The sequence below is a fragment of the Mercenaria mercenaria genome, chromosome 3 (genome assembly GCF_021730395.1).
Source record: "Mercenaria mercenaria strain notata chromosome 3, MADL_Memer_1, whole genome shotgun sequence".
NCBI classification, from domain to species: domain Eukaryota; kingdom Metazoa; phylum Mollusca; class Bivalvia; order Venerida; family Veneridae; genus Mercenaria; species Mercenaria mercenaria.
In genome coordinates, this window is record NC_069363.1 from 21,560,293 (window position 1) to 21,576,199 (window position 15,907).

General features: G+C 37.4%; 1 protein-coding gene across 1 annotated transcript; it reads left to right on the forward strand.

The window, feature by feature from the left end:
* Positions 1 to 907: 907 nt before the first annotated feature.
* On the forward strand, positions 908 to 15,401 carry LOC123525292 (uncharacterized). Its single transcript, XM_053539621.1, has 3 exons — positions 908 to 1,052; positions 5,447 to 7,369; positions 15,018 to 15,401. Exons 1-3 carry the CDS (start codon positions 1,044 to 1,046, stop codon positions 15,399 to 15,401), a joined length of 2,316 nt encoding a protein of 771 aa, XP_053395596.1. The 5' UTR covers positions 908 to 1,043.
* Positions 15,402 to 15,907: the final 506 nt, after the last annotated feature.

Below are 15,907 nucleotides of genomic sequence, written 5' to 3' on the forward strand. Positions count from 1 at the left end.
TATGGTTCTGATGACAGCCATTATAGAATTCTATAAATAGAAAAAATGCGGAAGAGCCAAGGTGCGACGGCTATCAGATATTATGTAAGCTCTGTTTGATGTTGCAACTAGAGGTTAGTCCACGTATACCTAACATTTAAGACTTGACCAACTGACTGGTTGTATTGGCCGCAGGAACTTAAAGTAGAAACATCTTTAAATTACTTCTTCTTATGACTAGACTATAAAAACCTTTTATACCAAACACAGTTGTTCAGTGTGTCATACCAAATTTAAATTCAAATTGTCTGTTTCGGGTCAGCGATTTAAGGCCAAATTCGCCCTCTTTTTTGTTGGTGAACTGTTTTTAAACGATGTTGGCATAAAAGCAACATTTCCATGTATAAATGTTGTAAAATTACGAAAAATGTTCACGGGTCAGAATTTTGCACAAGGAAAATACATTTTAGCCATTAAATCGACACTAAGATATTTTAAATATTGAAAAGACCTTAGTATCATCCCTGGAGACATTTGGATTAGGATCTTGCAATATAAAGCCTCGATTCACGAAAAATTATGCTACGGATTTTGTGGATCATACAGTAACTAAGATATGAGCCGCGCCCCAAGAGAAAACCAACATAGGGCTTTTGCGACCAGCACGGATCCAGAACAGCCTGCGCATCAGCGCAATCTGGTCTGGATCCATGTTCTTTCGCTTCCAAAGCCTATTACAATTAGAAAAACCGTTAGCGAACAGCATAGATCCTGACCAGACTGCGCAATCTGGTCTGGATCCATGCTGGTCGCAAATGCACTATGTTGGTTTTTTCATGGTGCGGCTCATATGATTATTTCGAAACTAAATATCTAACATTCAGCGATCCACGTATCGATTTCTCGTTTTCTTATCGTTTAACTGAAACAGGTATAAATTTATATACTTATAACTGTACACTATATAAACAGCCCTATGAGATAAGCTACGGGTATTCTGAGTTCAGTGGATCAGCAGATATGTGTTATTTGTTTTGTGAACACTAAGAAGGAAGAAAACTTGTATGTTACAGGTTGGTGTCTTTATTTTGCTTTAAAACTGTAATTTTTAACCAGAGCCAGTATTTCCTTGCAGAGCCGCTATTTGAAAATTACTCGTCAAAAATGCATCGAGTCGGTCACAAGCAAATATGACTTTTGAGAAGATATGTGGATTATAAGAAGAATTGTAATCGAAAACAAAAGTAGATAGCATTTTCTAAATTTTGATAGCAGACATACCGGGTATTAGCAAAATAGGAAAATAATCCTGATATCAATTTTTGTATGCCCGCACCCTGGGCACTATGCAACAATTGAACTGCCCCTGTGTTCGAGACCACATGTATGGTGGCTGATTTCTGCCATTTCATGTGTTCGTATCAGTCATATAAACGACGGTAAAGGTCGAAATAATGCTTATTAGTTGTGTGTTTGACTTCCGAGGCGAATAGGGTCTGTCTTAATACAGTAATGTAAAGTAATATAGCAAAATTTCATTTCAGCAGCATACGTGTAATTGTTTTGCGCATGCCTACTGGAAGGCGGATACACGAAAGGACGAAATTGCAGATTTGTCGTATGTTCTTGTCGGCGGGTCGAAGACACGAAAACACGAATTAAAAGTCGAAAACTGCGTATTTGTCGTGTGTTCGCCTTTCGACAAACAAGGACTACAACACGAAGTTTTTATACCCGCCGACACGGGTTCGTGTGTTCTCCCTTGAATTTTCGTTATTTCGCCTTCAGTGTTTCGTATCATATTTGTCGTGTGTTCGCCTTGAAAGTCGAAAGGCAAACGCACGACAAAATAAGCAGTTTTCGACTTTTCGTGCTTCATGTCTTCGACATTTCAACCCGCCGACACACACAAATAAGCATTATTTCGACCTTTCGTGTTTTTGTTACTTCGCCGACACGAACACACGAAATGGCAGAAATCAGTCACCATACACATTTGCAAACTTACTTGGCTATTAGAACAAATGTTAACTGATTTTTTCTTTGATGTCATTCACTCATAAGGCTTTTATGTGGCTATTTTTCTTTTGCATGGCTAAAAGAACAATGGAGAGAAAAAAAGAGTATACCCGTATATGTAGGAATGTCCGTTTGTCTGTCCGTAGCCTACAACCCAAATTAATGACCCGATTTTGTTCATACTCACATTCAACAATCACTTTGGCAAGACCTACAAACTGACTTATATATAAATGACGTCGACCCTCACATGACCATTACCTTCTAACTTGAACCTTAACAAACAACCTTTTGGTCCTACATCCCACATAAATTATGCTCACACTGAACAAACCTTGTGGCAATTCAACCTGATCTGTTGAAAGATAATAATGGCCTTCATTCGTCCATACGAACGGCCATCTTTGTGGCAACACCTATAGACTGACATATATAAACATGTTCTTGACCCTGATACGACCTTCATCTTCAGACTTAAAACCTTAATGAGCATCAACTTTGGTCAACTTTGGTCCTACAGCTCACAGAAATGGCCCAATTTAGTTCGTACTCGAACTCAATACACTTTTTGGCAAGACCTACAAACTGACCTGTATAAAAACCTTAATCTTCATATGATTTTCACCTTCTGTTTTAAAACCTTAAAAAACCACATCCTATATTATACACCTGGGGGCATGTGTTTGCGTTTTAAAAACGGGGCTCCTTGTTTTAAAAGTCACATGTTTCAAGGTGAACATTTCTTTTATGTTACCGTGTGATGGATTCATGATGACAGTGTTTCGTGAAGAAATTGAAAATAAATTCGGCTGTTCAACAGGAAACACTACTCCATCCAGAAATAGGGAAGCCCGTTTCATGTGTACACCCCGACTTTTGGGCTTCGCACCTGCACTGAAGAACGCAATATTGTATGTAATGCACTATAACTCGACCTACCTATATAAAAGCTGAAAATTCCATAAGTCTCTCGTTTGAAAAATACCAAATTTAGTTTTAAGTAACAGGAGAAAGATTCATGTAATTTTCGTACACTACATCTTTGTTTGAATTATTGAGTGGATACTGATATTTTTAGTAAAAGTGACATTGACCCCATTGGCCTTGTGTGTTATCAGCTAAGTTTTCATGCAATATAATAAATCCTTACATAAAAAGCATTTTTCTTTAAATTCTGGTTAGACTAAACCTTCCTTACTACTACTGGTCGCTGATTTTGAACCACTTTGCAGTGTCCGCTGGTGGTTTGAACCTCACTTTGGTTGTAAAATTCTTTCATGTAAGAACAAATGATATATGGAAGGTCGGTGGTTCTTCCCAGATGCCCGCCATTACTTAAAATAATTCCCGAGGAGGCACCGTGGAAATAATACAGTCATCATTAAAGCAAGAGATATGGTTTGAATACGCCGCATACGAGTACCTTCTTGATATGAATTTAAACATTATTGAACTATTATCGATTGTTCAAAAGTTATGTACAAAACAAGGAAGGATTGAACATTTCAAAAAGGGAAATAATTCAAATATTCATATGGATAGTTTTATGGTTCTTTGACTAGTTTTGCCGATCATCAATAACAGACAGATATAGTTAGATTTCTTTTGAAGATCAAAATAATGCTCCAGACGAGGAAGTTAGAGACAAAACAGAAAAAGTACTCTGCCTTAAATATAAAGAAATATCCCCTACCTGTATTTTTCTAATTTCTGCTTTATTTACTGAGATAATATACTAAACATGTATTTTAAGGTGGTAAGATGGGGGATTAGAGACCTGATGAATCTAGGTTAACTTTGTCGACGATTAAATGAGCCGGCTAGATTAAAATAAATATAAGAATATTTTATACATATGTTTTATACAGTTACTAAAAAGGTTTTTAGCTAACCTGAGCACAAAGTGCTCAAGATGAGAAATTGTGATCACCCTGTGATCGGCGTCCGTCGTCGAGTGTCTCGCACCAAAGTTAACACTTTAGAGGTCACAGTTTTAGTCAGATCCTAATGAAACTTGGTCAGAATTATACCAATAGGAAAATCTCGGAGGAGTTTGTTACTGGGTTTTCTTTGGTCACTATGTCAATTAATAGGAAAACCTTGTTAACATTGTGCTCTTCATAAAACCTTGTCAGAATAGTTGTCTCTGTAAAATCTAACTTAGGTTCAAAACTGGATTATCTAGCTCAAATCAATGGGTCACTGGGTCAGATCACAAAAAGACACGTTAACACTGAAAAGGCCATATTTCCTACCTGATCTTCATGAGAGTGGGTCAGAATGTTTGCCTGTTTTAAGGTAGTTCTGCACGTTTGGATCGAATTTTTTCTACAATGTAGAATTTGATTAAACTCTGATTTTTCAAAATTTTGGAGTATACCTAGAAAATTCAGCAAATAAAAATGATAGGATCGTGTGCTTGATTTTTTGCTAGACTGATTTGAAAAATTTGGACTTCACGCAATATTTCATAATGAGAGTCTATGGGAAAATCATTACTTTCATAACATTTACGTGAATAGAATTTTTTCTACAATGTAGATTTTTATGAAACTTCTCATAGCTGTAAATAAAGACATGGCCTATAATTTGGTGAAATAAAATGTATAGGTCCGTGTGCTTTTTTTTCAGATATTTGACCATGATTTAAGTGACCCAGACATTTCACGCTAATTTTAAGACATTATTTTGATTATTTTAACGTGTAATATGTTTTAACAGCATATTTTGACTTTAGAAATATAGCAACAGTGCCATTGTAATAAATTTACTCACAGGTTTCAATTAATTTATAAAATGATTTTCATTTCCGTACGCCGAATCCAGGCATTATTCTACGTTTTCCGGATAAATGACGTTACGCCATCACTTCCGGTTTATCAAACGTGCAGAACTACCTTAAATGTAGGATAAAATTGTAACTGGGTCACGTGGGGCAAACTAGGTCATTAAGTCGAATCATAGAAAAATGTTTAACACTTAAGAGGAAACTTTTTCGACTTGATCATCTTAAACCTTTAGCGGAATGTTTGTCTGTATTAAATCTAGGTCAAGTTCAAAGGTCAGGAACTATGTCAGTTGGTCAAATCATTGATATAACTTGGATAATCATCTACCTGAGTTACATAAAACATGGTCAAAATGTTTGTCTCTATGAAATTTGTGCCGCATTAAATACAAATCTGGAGGTAAAAACTAATTGAAATGAGCCTTCAGGGCTCTCTTGTTTTTTCTTTATGAGAAATTAGTACTTAGCAGACCTTTAGCAGTATATTTATGACTTGACGTCTTCGCATGATTTGGAATGACAAGTTTTGTACCAAGAAAAATTCATACTTTAAATTTTGATGTCTATCGAAAACGCTTTAGCGCCGTTTTCGTTAAGCTATGGTATTTGTAAATGTAGCATTCAAGCAGCTAATGGTTTGAAATATGTTTTTCTTTTCAGGTACTGTATGACATTTGCAAAATGTCTGATGACGTATCGCCGAAAAAGAAAAAGAGATACTCTAAAGACTTTAAAAATGATGCTGTAAAACGTGTCAGGAATGGCGAAAAAGAGGATAAAGTGGCACAGGATCTAGAAATTCCAAGATCTACACTCGCGACTTGGATGCAAAAAGACCGAGAAAAGTTATCAACATCTAAATCAATCAAAGACAGAACAGACCAAATTGAGAAGCGATTTGTTTTTACTATGAATAAAACAGTACAACGGTCGGTTGACCTAGACAATGAATATGCATCACCAATTCACTCCTTCAATAATATAGAAAAAGAGAGAGTAAACTATGGTGTTGAACAACATGATAGTACTCAAGAACAAATTCGGATTAAAAAATCGACTGGTGACTTACCAACTGAATTTGCCAATATGATACAAGGAAATGTCAGTGGAAACAATATTGAGGTGCAAACTGATCGCTCGAAAATGATGTCTGATCGCCAACTGCTGTACTATGGCGAAGAGAACCAGTCTGAAGAATTTAACATTCCTATTAATACATCTGAGAAGACGCCGTCAATTATTGATCATGCCCATTCGTCGAGTTCTGCCTTCCATAACTTAGAGAGAGAAAACTATTCAGTCGAACAGCAACAGCTTGCAATTGCTCTAGTTTTGTCAGGGGCGAAAATTGAAACAGTAAGCATAGATATGGATATTCCTCCATCGACCATTATTTCTTGGTTAAACAAAAATGACACTCCTTCCGTGGACGGCAACGAAGACATAAACGAAATTGTCAGTACATCTTCTTTGAATGATCCATATTTTGTCGATGATACCAGGAATGATGAAAAAGAGAAGCAAATAGATATTGATATGTGCAATGAAGTGCAAAAAAAGACTGAACCAGAGAGAAAAAAATACTCTACTGAACAGCAACAGCTTGCAATTGCACGAGTTTTGACGGGGGCAAAAATTGCAACGGTTAGCAAAGATATGGACATCCCTCCATCGACCATCAGTACTTGGTTAAAAAAAGCTAAGCCTCCTACAGTGGATGACAACGAAATTCGGCCAGAAACTATTATTACTGCAAAACATCCATATCCTATTGTGCTCGATGAAAACAATGGAAAGACGGAATTTAATGCGCTGGTAGAAAATCTTGATGGAAACCTGTGTGCGGTAAAAGACAGTATATCTCCCAGTCGTACAGAATCCACAGCTACTGCACCCCTCAATAAAGGAAAGAAAAAAGAAGAATATATGCTGACAGAAAGCATGACACATACAAATGTCTTAATATTTAAATATCCAGAGGGATCAAAAAGTGCCAATGAAATGGCAAAGAAGCAAATGGATAGAAAAAAAGATGTCAGTGCAAATAGTTGCAGCAAAAAAAGTCCAGAACAACAAAGATACAAAGAAACGGATCAAATGATTGTGAATTGCAGTCCTCGAGGAGAGAAAACATACGTCACTCCTAGCACTTCTCCATCAAACAATTCTATCTGGATAGCAAAAGCAGGGGAGAAGTTGCGAGAACTATACAAGTCAAAGGACGTGCGACCAAATAAACAATTATGTAACGAACCTGAAAACGATTCAAAGCAATCAAATAACAATGCAACTAGTAATGAACGGTGTGATGTGTTTCGTTCTCCTTGTTCAAGTGATGAAAACTCAGGACTTTGTTCCGTAACTGACAGTATAAAAACTGGGAATACATCGTTGGCACATAAATTGAATTTGCCAGACAAAAACGCAAAAATGATCTGTACCAGGGGTGTGAAACGAATTGGGTACACGCCAGAAGTAAAGAAAAAAGCCTTGGAAAGAGTGAAGGGAGGCGAAAAAATTGCATCAGTTGGCAAAGATCTTGGAATTCCTGGCTCTACAATATGGGATTGGACAAGAAAAGAGGTAAATAATGTGTATAAGGTTAGCAATTATGAACAACAGCATATCAGTTATTGGGTTAATCATCATGTAAAGATATTGAATATTTAGATATATATGGTGGCATATTTCTGCATACGATAATCATAAAAGTTTTCTTGAAAATCTTACGAACTTTCGCGAAAAAACAGTACTTTTCGCGAAAACTTGAATAAACTTTCGTGAAAGTAAGAGTAAGTTTTCGTTAAAATATTATCTGGTTATCGAGACAATATGTCAAAATAGTGCCCTGAACTGCATAAAGATATCCCAATAGTCCCCTCTACGGAATGAAGTGTGTTATATCCATCTCAATCGCCGACCAATACCCCTAAGAGTGTCTTAAAGTTATAAATATTTAATTATAACATTCAGATGTATGGTATGTGCGTGAAATTAGCCAGAGCAGCCAGAGTAGCCAGAGTTCAGCCAGAGTTCAGCCAGAGTTTAGCCAGAGTAGCCAGAGTTCAGCCAGAATTCAGCCAGAGTTTGGCCAGAGTAGTCAGAATTCTGGTTATTCTGGCTAGCCAGAGTAGCCAGAGTTCAGCCAGAGAAGTCATAACTCTGGTTACTCTGGCTGGCCAGAAGTTATAACTCTGGTTACTCTGGCTTGCCAGAGTAGCCAGAGTTCAGCCAGAGTAGCCAGAGTTCAGCAAGAGTAGCCAGAGTTCATCCAGTATCCAGAATTCTGGTTACTCTTGCTGGCCAGAGTAGCCAGAATTCAACCAGAGTAGGCAGAGTTTCTAGCTTTTTAACATGTTCTGGCTACTCTGGTCAGCCAAAGTAGCCTCAGTAGCCCGAGTCACAAGGATATCATTTGCTCTGGTTACTCTGGCTGTTTCTAACAGAGTAGCCAGAGTTCAGCCAGAGTAGCCAGAGTTTCTAGGATTTTAACATGTTCTGGCTACTCTGGTCAGCCAGAGTAGCCAGAGTAACCAGATCCCGTGTTGGCAAAATATTTTCAGTCTTAGCTGTGTTTGATTATGAAACTTAATACACTGACGAGATAAAGAAACGCCTCATTCAAACTCGGTATACAATTTTTCGTTAACCGTGATTCAAAATTAGAAAAGAACAATTCCATTCGCAAATTAGATGCTTTACAAGAATTTATGGTCAATAAGAAATCATTTCATTGTCGCATTAAGCTTAAATCTTGAATTTTAATAGCCCGGTCGGAGAAATTGCATTAGAAAAATCAGTAGCGCGTGTGGCCACCTCTGCTAGCAACCACAGCAGCAAGGCGACGCCTCATAGAGCCGCACCAGTTGCGTAACAGATACCGTGGGATTCTGGCCCACTCCTGGTGCAGCGCTGCTACCAGTTCCCGGACGTTTGCTGGCTGGGGTTGACGTTGGCGTAACCGCCGTCCGAGATAATCCCACGCGTGTTCAATCGGATTGCAGTCCGGTGAACACGCCGGCCAAGGTAAAACATTAATGTTTCTAGCCTGTAGAAAGTCCCTGGTGACGCGTGCAACGTGAGGTCGCGCGTTGTCGTGCTGATAGACTAATCCTTGACGTTGACGGAATAAAGGGACAACTACATGACGTAATATCTGGTCGATGTAACGCCTGGCTGTGAGATTACCTTGGCAAACGACGAGTTGGGACTTAAACCTATGGTTGATTGCTGCCCACACCATTACTCCACCTCCACCGTAACGATTGTGCTCCAAAACGCAATTGTTTGAGTAGCGTTCATGGCGTCGTCTATAGACACGGATACGTCCGTCGGCGTTCCACAAGTTGAAACGCGACTCGTCACTGAACACTACGTTCTGCCAACGCTGGCCGCGATGGTTGCGGGCCCAAATAAGACGTTGGTGACGGTGGCGTAACGTTAGAATTAGACCGCGGTAGGGCCTACGACAGGTAATTCCGCGTTCTCTGAGTCGATTTCTCATTGTATGTCGACTAATTGGACGTCCACGGTTACCTACAACTATACGTGACGTAGATTGCGCCGTCACAAATCTGTCACGTAAATGACGTTGACGTATATAATTATCCTGTCGTATTGACGTTACACGCGGTCTACCTGAACGTGGTCTATCGATAGACGTTCCCGTGTCTCTAACACGTCGAATAAGACGCACAATTGTCGAACGAGAGACGTTAAAACGTCTAGCAACTTGTTCCTGCGTTCGCCCACATTCAAGCATAGCCAAAACCTGAGCCCTCTCTTCAGAATTCAGCCTCGGCATTACGAAAACTAATGTTTTTTCAGAGAATAGCTGAAAATATGGTTGTGTGTCGTATTACACATGTACATGTGCAAAAATCGTTCAATCAAACCACATGGTTTACATGCACGGACTGCACGAGGAAATCATGACCAGGTACATGAAGTGAACAAATGGCTGAATGAAATCGCGCGAGTTTTTGTTCACTGTGTTTGTCGGTCAGAGTACATGTAGATTTATTACATTTCACAACAATTAAAAGCGTTAGGAAAAAAATAACGCCAAATTTCAATGAGGCGTTTCTTTATCTCGTCAGTATATGTCATTTCTATGTAAATAGCATGTTTAAAACTGAATTTCAAGTTAATAACTATTTTCAAGTGGTTAATTAAAGTAGCTCTGCTTACTCTGGCTGGCCAGAGTAGCCAGAGTTTCTAGGGTTTTAACATGTTCTGGCTACTCTGGTCAGCCAGAGTAGCCAGAGTAACCAGGTCCCGTGTTCGCAAAACATTTTCAGTCTTAGCTGAATTCGATCTTGAAACTTAATATGTTATTTCTTTCTAAATAGCATGTTTAAAACTGAATTTCAAGTTAATAACTATTTTTAGTTGGCTATTTATTGTAGCCATAGTAGTCAGAACTCTGGTTACTCTGGCTGGCCAGAGTAGGAAGAGTTCAGCCATAGTAGCCAGAACTCTGGTTACTCTGGCTGGCCAGAGTAGGCAGAGTTCAGCCAGAGTAACAAGACTTTATTAGGATTTTAACATGTTCCGGCTACTCATACCAAAGCAGCGTAACATCAATGCTTGAAACTTAAATGGCAGACACTAGAACATAGAAGAATACATGCATCTCGAATAATGTTGTACAAATAACCATTAATCATATCATTCAGTTTTAGTTTTAATATTGCATATGCCATGTTTTTGTGATTTTCCTACATATCTGCGATATGTCACATGTTTAATTGTTAAGCGCCCTTGAACGTATATTTTATATTAAATGGGCACTCAACAAATCTGGATTAATACTACTACTACTACTAATAATAATAATAATGATGATGATGATGATGATAATAATAATAATGATTAAGTTTTTTCTGCAATGGATGCAATATGGTGTTACAGTATTCTAATTATGGGCGAACGTATGCTTTTAGGCAGTTTCTTTAATATTATTGTTATTACATTGTACATATTGTTTTATAAATCTGAGAGTGTTACTAGCTTTTGAAGATGTATTTTCAATATGTGTTTCCAAGTTGAGACATCACTAATAGTAATCCCAAGATATTTAGCATTTCCTGTAGTTTTTAGTTCTTGATTAAGTAATTTATATGGAAAGATGATATTTTTTTCTCTCTTTTTTTTGAGATTCCTATTACTTCGCATTTATCAGGATTGAATTCCATAGACCAATTACGTTCCCATTCTTCTAATTTTGTCAAATCATCTTGAACTTTGTAAGATTCTATTAACGAGTCTATGTTGAGGTATATGATAGTGTCATCAGCAAATAAGCGTATTCTACCTTTAACAGAGTCAGGAAGGTCATTGATAAAACAAAGGAAGAGACAAGGACCCAACACTGAACCTTGAGGAACCCCCTGATAGGACCGGTAAAGAGTGTAAGCCTTCAACTACTACAGATTGAGAACGGTTACTAAGGAAAGATTGAATCCAGGATAGAGAGATTCTGCAGACACAAAGTTTCACGATTTTATAGAGAAGGAGTTGATGATCGGTCTTGTCGAAAGCTTACGAAAATCCATTACAATGAGACCTGCTTGTTTCCAGATTGGAGATTGTCAAAAGTTTCTTGTGTAAAGGATAATAGTTGAGCCTCACAGCTATGTTTGGAACGGAAGCTATATTGGAAAGGTGTGAGAAGATTGTTGACTATTTTGGTTCTCTCAAGATTGATTTTTTCTTGTGTTTTCTGTATCAAGTGATTCATAAAACGGACTTCCGCCAGAGAGTAGCCAGAGTTTCTAGGGCTTTAACATGTTGCGAAATGACCCTTTTTTGTACCCTCAGGTTTTTTTAGTGTTTCATGTATCAAGTGGTTCATCAAACGGACTTCAAAGAATTGTCTTACTTGTCAGTTAGCAGTCCTATAACTGTTTAATCCAAACACAGTCAATATCGTTTCATACACGTACACAAGTAATGCCGAGTTAATACAACATGGAATGTTAATTGTCTGATGGCATAAGGTGACCACAATCAATTTTTGAATGGCATTTTGCGTTTTGATTGGCATGTCACAGGTACCTACCTTTTTCCAAGGGTTTAGATGAAAAACCGTTATTAAGCCGCTTTAAGTGTATGTGTTCACATATCAACATTTCGTCAACTTCCACAACTTTAAAATGCAAATTTCAGGAATTGGTTGCTGTTAACAAGTATGAAAAATTTATTCTCCAATTTCTTTATAGTATGCCTTCAAGTTAATGCATTTGGTACAAATTCAAGGCAAACACTGAAGTTAAATAAATAAAAAACAAGAAGTCTTCAAATAAATATTCTTTATTTTTACACTCAAAGTTATATGCAATTCACTGCAATTGTTTATGATATCAATATAAACAAGAGGACCCATATGGTCCTGAATAAGGTCCTGAATCGCTTACCTGGACCTTGTGGGTTATGACAGTCATAGTAAAAATTCACAATTTGCAATTGTTAACTCTAAATTCTGGGCATTCTGGAAATTTTAAACTTATATTGTATAAGATTAGAAGTAGATTGATAATCCACAGAGAGACACTAATATTGCCCTGGGGGCGGTGATTCAATCAGGTTTGAAAGAACTCCATTATAAATTTTGCTAATTTACATGCAAAATATTTCAGCTCTTACCCTTGTGGCTCTGAAAAAGATTTTTGCTATGTAAGTATATCATGTTTTTTTTTCTATATAAAACTTAAGTAGGAACCATTTTGACCCTGGGGTATTGATTTGAACATGTAAAATATCTTAACTCTTGTCATTGCAATTCTTTTGAGAAGATTTTAAAAGATTTTCCTGTAAGACTTTGCAAGCTCATCAGCACAAGCGGGGGCAATTTTGACATCAGGAGGACATGATTTGCTCAATTTTAAGAGAGGCATTGACTAGGCCATGCTACATACAAAATATATATAGTCTGGGCCTAAAGGAAAATATGAATATTTTTATAGGATTTAATATATTACTTAATGTGAAACTTAAAGCCCCAAGGCAGATCCAATATGACCCCGGAGTCCATGATTTGAACAATTTTGAAAGAGATGTACTTGCCAATGCTTCTTGCAAAATATCTAAGCTCTGTGTCTTGTGATACTTGAGAAGATTTTTAAGGTTTTACAATATAAAATGGAATAAGTACTGAGTTCAGTCAAACAGCCTGTCTCAATCTGATAGACAAGACAAAAGTTGATCACAAAACCTCACCTTGTCATATAGTGACACGAGCTGAAAAAAGTCAAGTTTAGTGTATGAGGGTCATTCAGTATATAATGGTAACTATTAAATATCATTTAATCTGACTTAGTCTTACCTATCAATTTTGTTCAGTAATGTAATTTGACCTTTCACCATTTTCACACTGTTATGTACGGCGTTCCGTTTGGACAATCGTGACTTTTTATTTAATACTAAACCGCGATGCACGATGGTACGATGATACACTTGATACATACAAAACACTAAAAAATCAAACCTGAGAGTACCAAAAGGGTCATTTCGCAATAGGTATTACAGTATTTGCTCTGGCTATTCTGGCTAGCCAGGGTAGCTAGAACCAATGGACATCTCGAAAATTCTGGCTGTTCTGGCTAGCCAAAGTAGCCAGAGCAATTGACATCCTGGTTACTCGGCTATTCTGGCCAGCAAGAGTAACCAGAATTCTGGCTACTCCGGCTGAACTCTGGCTACTCTGGCTAAACTCTGGCTGAACTCTGGCTACTCTGGCCAGCCATAGTGACCAGAGTTCTGGCTACTCTGGCTACTTTAAATAGCCACTTGAAAATAGTTATTAACTTAAAATTCAGTTTTAAACATGCTATTTAGATAGAAATGACATATGAGTCGCGCCATGAAAAAACCAACATAGTGGGTTTGAGACCAGAATGGATCCAGACCAGCCTTCGCAGGCTGGTCAGGATCCATGCAGTTCGCTAACAGTTTCTCCAAGTCCAATACGCTTTAAAAGCGACCAGCATGGATCCTGACCAGACTGCGCAGATGCGCAGGCTGGTCTGGATCCATGCTGGTCGCAAAGCCACTATGTTTTTTTTCTCGTGGCACGGCTCAATTATTAGATTTCATAATCAAATTCAGCTAAGACTGAAAAACGTTTGTGAGAATGGGACCTGAGTTCTGGCTACTCTGGCTGAACTCTGGCTGCTCTGGCCAGCCAGAGTAACCAGAGTTATGACTTCTCTGGCTGAACTCTGGCTACTCCGGCTGAACTCTGGCTACTCTGGCTAAACTCTGGCTGAACTCTGGCTACTCTGGCTAAACTCTGGCTGAACTCTGGCTACTCTGGCTGCTCTGGCTAATTTCACGCACATATGTATGGTGGCATATTTCTGCATACGATAACCAGATAAGTTTCACGAAAATGTATAGAGTTTTCACGGAACTTTACAAACTTTTCACGAAAAGAATCTCTTCTAATAGGAAAAAATTCACGATGGTGCCAACTACTGCATACGATAACAAATACGGAATGAACAGAAAAAATAAAGGGAGTTAAAAAATACGTTGATTTTGAAACCCATCTGAATGTTATAATTAAACATCTATAAGTTCAAGACACTCTTAGGGGTGGTGGTCGGGGATTGAGCTGGATATAACACACTTCATTCCGTAGAGGGGACTATTGGGTTATCTTTATGCAGTTCAGGGCACTACTTTGACATATTGTCTCGTTAACCAGATAAAACTTTCACGAAAACTTTCTCCTACTTTCACGAAAGTTTGTTCAAATTTTCGCAAAAAGTATTGTTTTTTCGCGAAAGTTAATAAACTTTTCATGAAAACTTTATGATTATCGTATGCAGAAATATGCCACCATACAGATGGGTTACAAAATCAACGTATTTTTTTTAACTCCCTTTATTACTTTTCTTCATGCCGTATCTGTTATCGTATGCAGTAGTTGGCACAATTGGGAATATTTTCCACTTAGAACAAGAGATACTTTTCGTGAAAAGTTTTTAAATTTTCACGAAAACTGTACGAATTTTCGCGAAAACTACCTGCTTAAGTGAATGCAGAAATATGCCACCATAGATATAACAGTTTTCTTTTTGTCTAAATAATTATAGATGAGATAAAACAATTTTTAGTTCTACTAACAATTTTTAATTAATAACACCCTTACAATATTTTAACAGATTTATAAACATTATAAAAATGGCACATATTCAGTCTGCTCATATTGCTAAATTGTTTTCAGAAAATGACGAGAGAAAATGCTCAGCTTGATGATTGTGTTCCACCTGTAAAATGGAAAAAGTGGCAGGAGATCATGAGCGCAGAAAATTATGGTAAGGGATGGACTGAACGTGATATAGGTTACAGACTTGAGAAACTTTCGCAATATTTTGAAGACAAATATGGACTCTTCGAATTTGCAGTTTGTAAACCAACAGAAAAGTCTGTTAAAGTGGAAAATATTGTTTATGTTAAAGACGGAAAAATACTTACACTTCTAGAAAGACATTGCAGGTATGGATTTCAGAAGTCAATATTAATCAATAATAAACTGCGAGATGGTTACAGCATTAAAGCACGGATATATATTCGGCCAAAGTTCGGTGTTATTCCTTTGTTTTCCTGAGATAAATTTTGGTCGAGTGTCTAAATATCATTATAGGTATTGGAAGAGAAATGAAAAATATGTACATGGAAAGTCAAACGTTTACTTTTCTGATGAAGCAGCCAAAGATTTGAATGTTGTTTACATAGTGGAAAATATTAGTGAATTTATTGTTTGTGATTACCTCCCTTTATCGCTATAACTAAATGTTTTATAAATTCTTAGACAGGAAAACCAAAAAGAAATCGCAGACGGCCTGTCGGAGGTAAGTTCTTTTCAGTCATTTATTGCATAATGTGACGTATCAGTTTATTATAATAGAACAAAGGCTATAACTAAAATGTTCATGCGGATATTGAAGGTAGAGATTTTCTGTTCGTGCAATTATGTATAACATCTAAACAGACATTTGCTTTATCTGATTTTTAAACCTTTAACTTTCAAATTAATTTTTTAAAATGCTCAGGTTGACTGGATATTGTTGAAGACTAAGCGCATATGTTTGTGCTCTGTATCATGGTCGTAAA

Bases quoted from the DNA above. Each gene is read 5' to 3' on its own strand.
- LOC123525292 (XM_053539621.1), top strand. The intron at 7,370-15,017 runs GTAAATAATGTG...AATTGTTTTCAG, and splicing joins GGGATTGGACAAGAAAAGAG to AAAATGACGAGAGAAAATGC.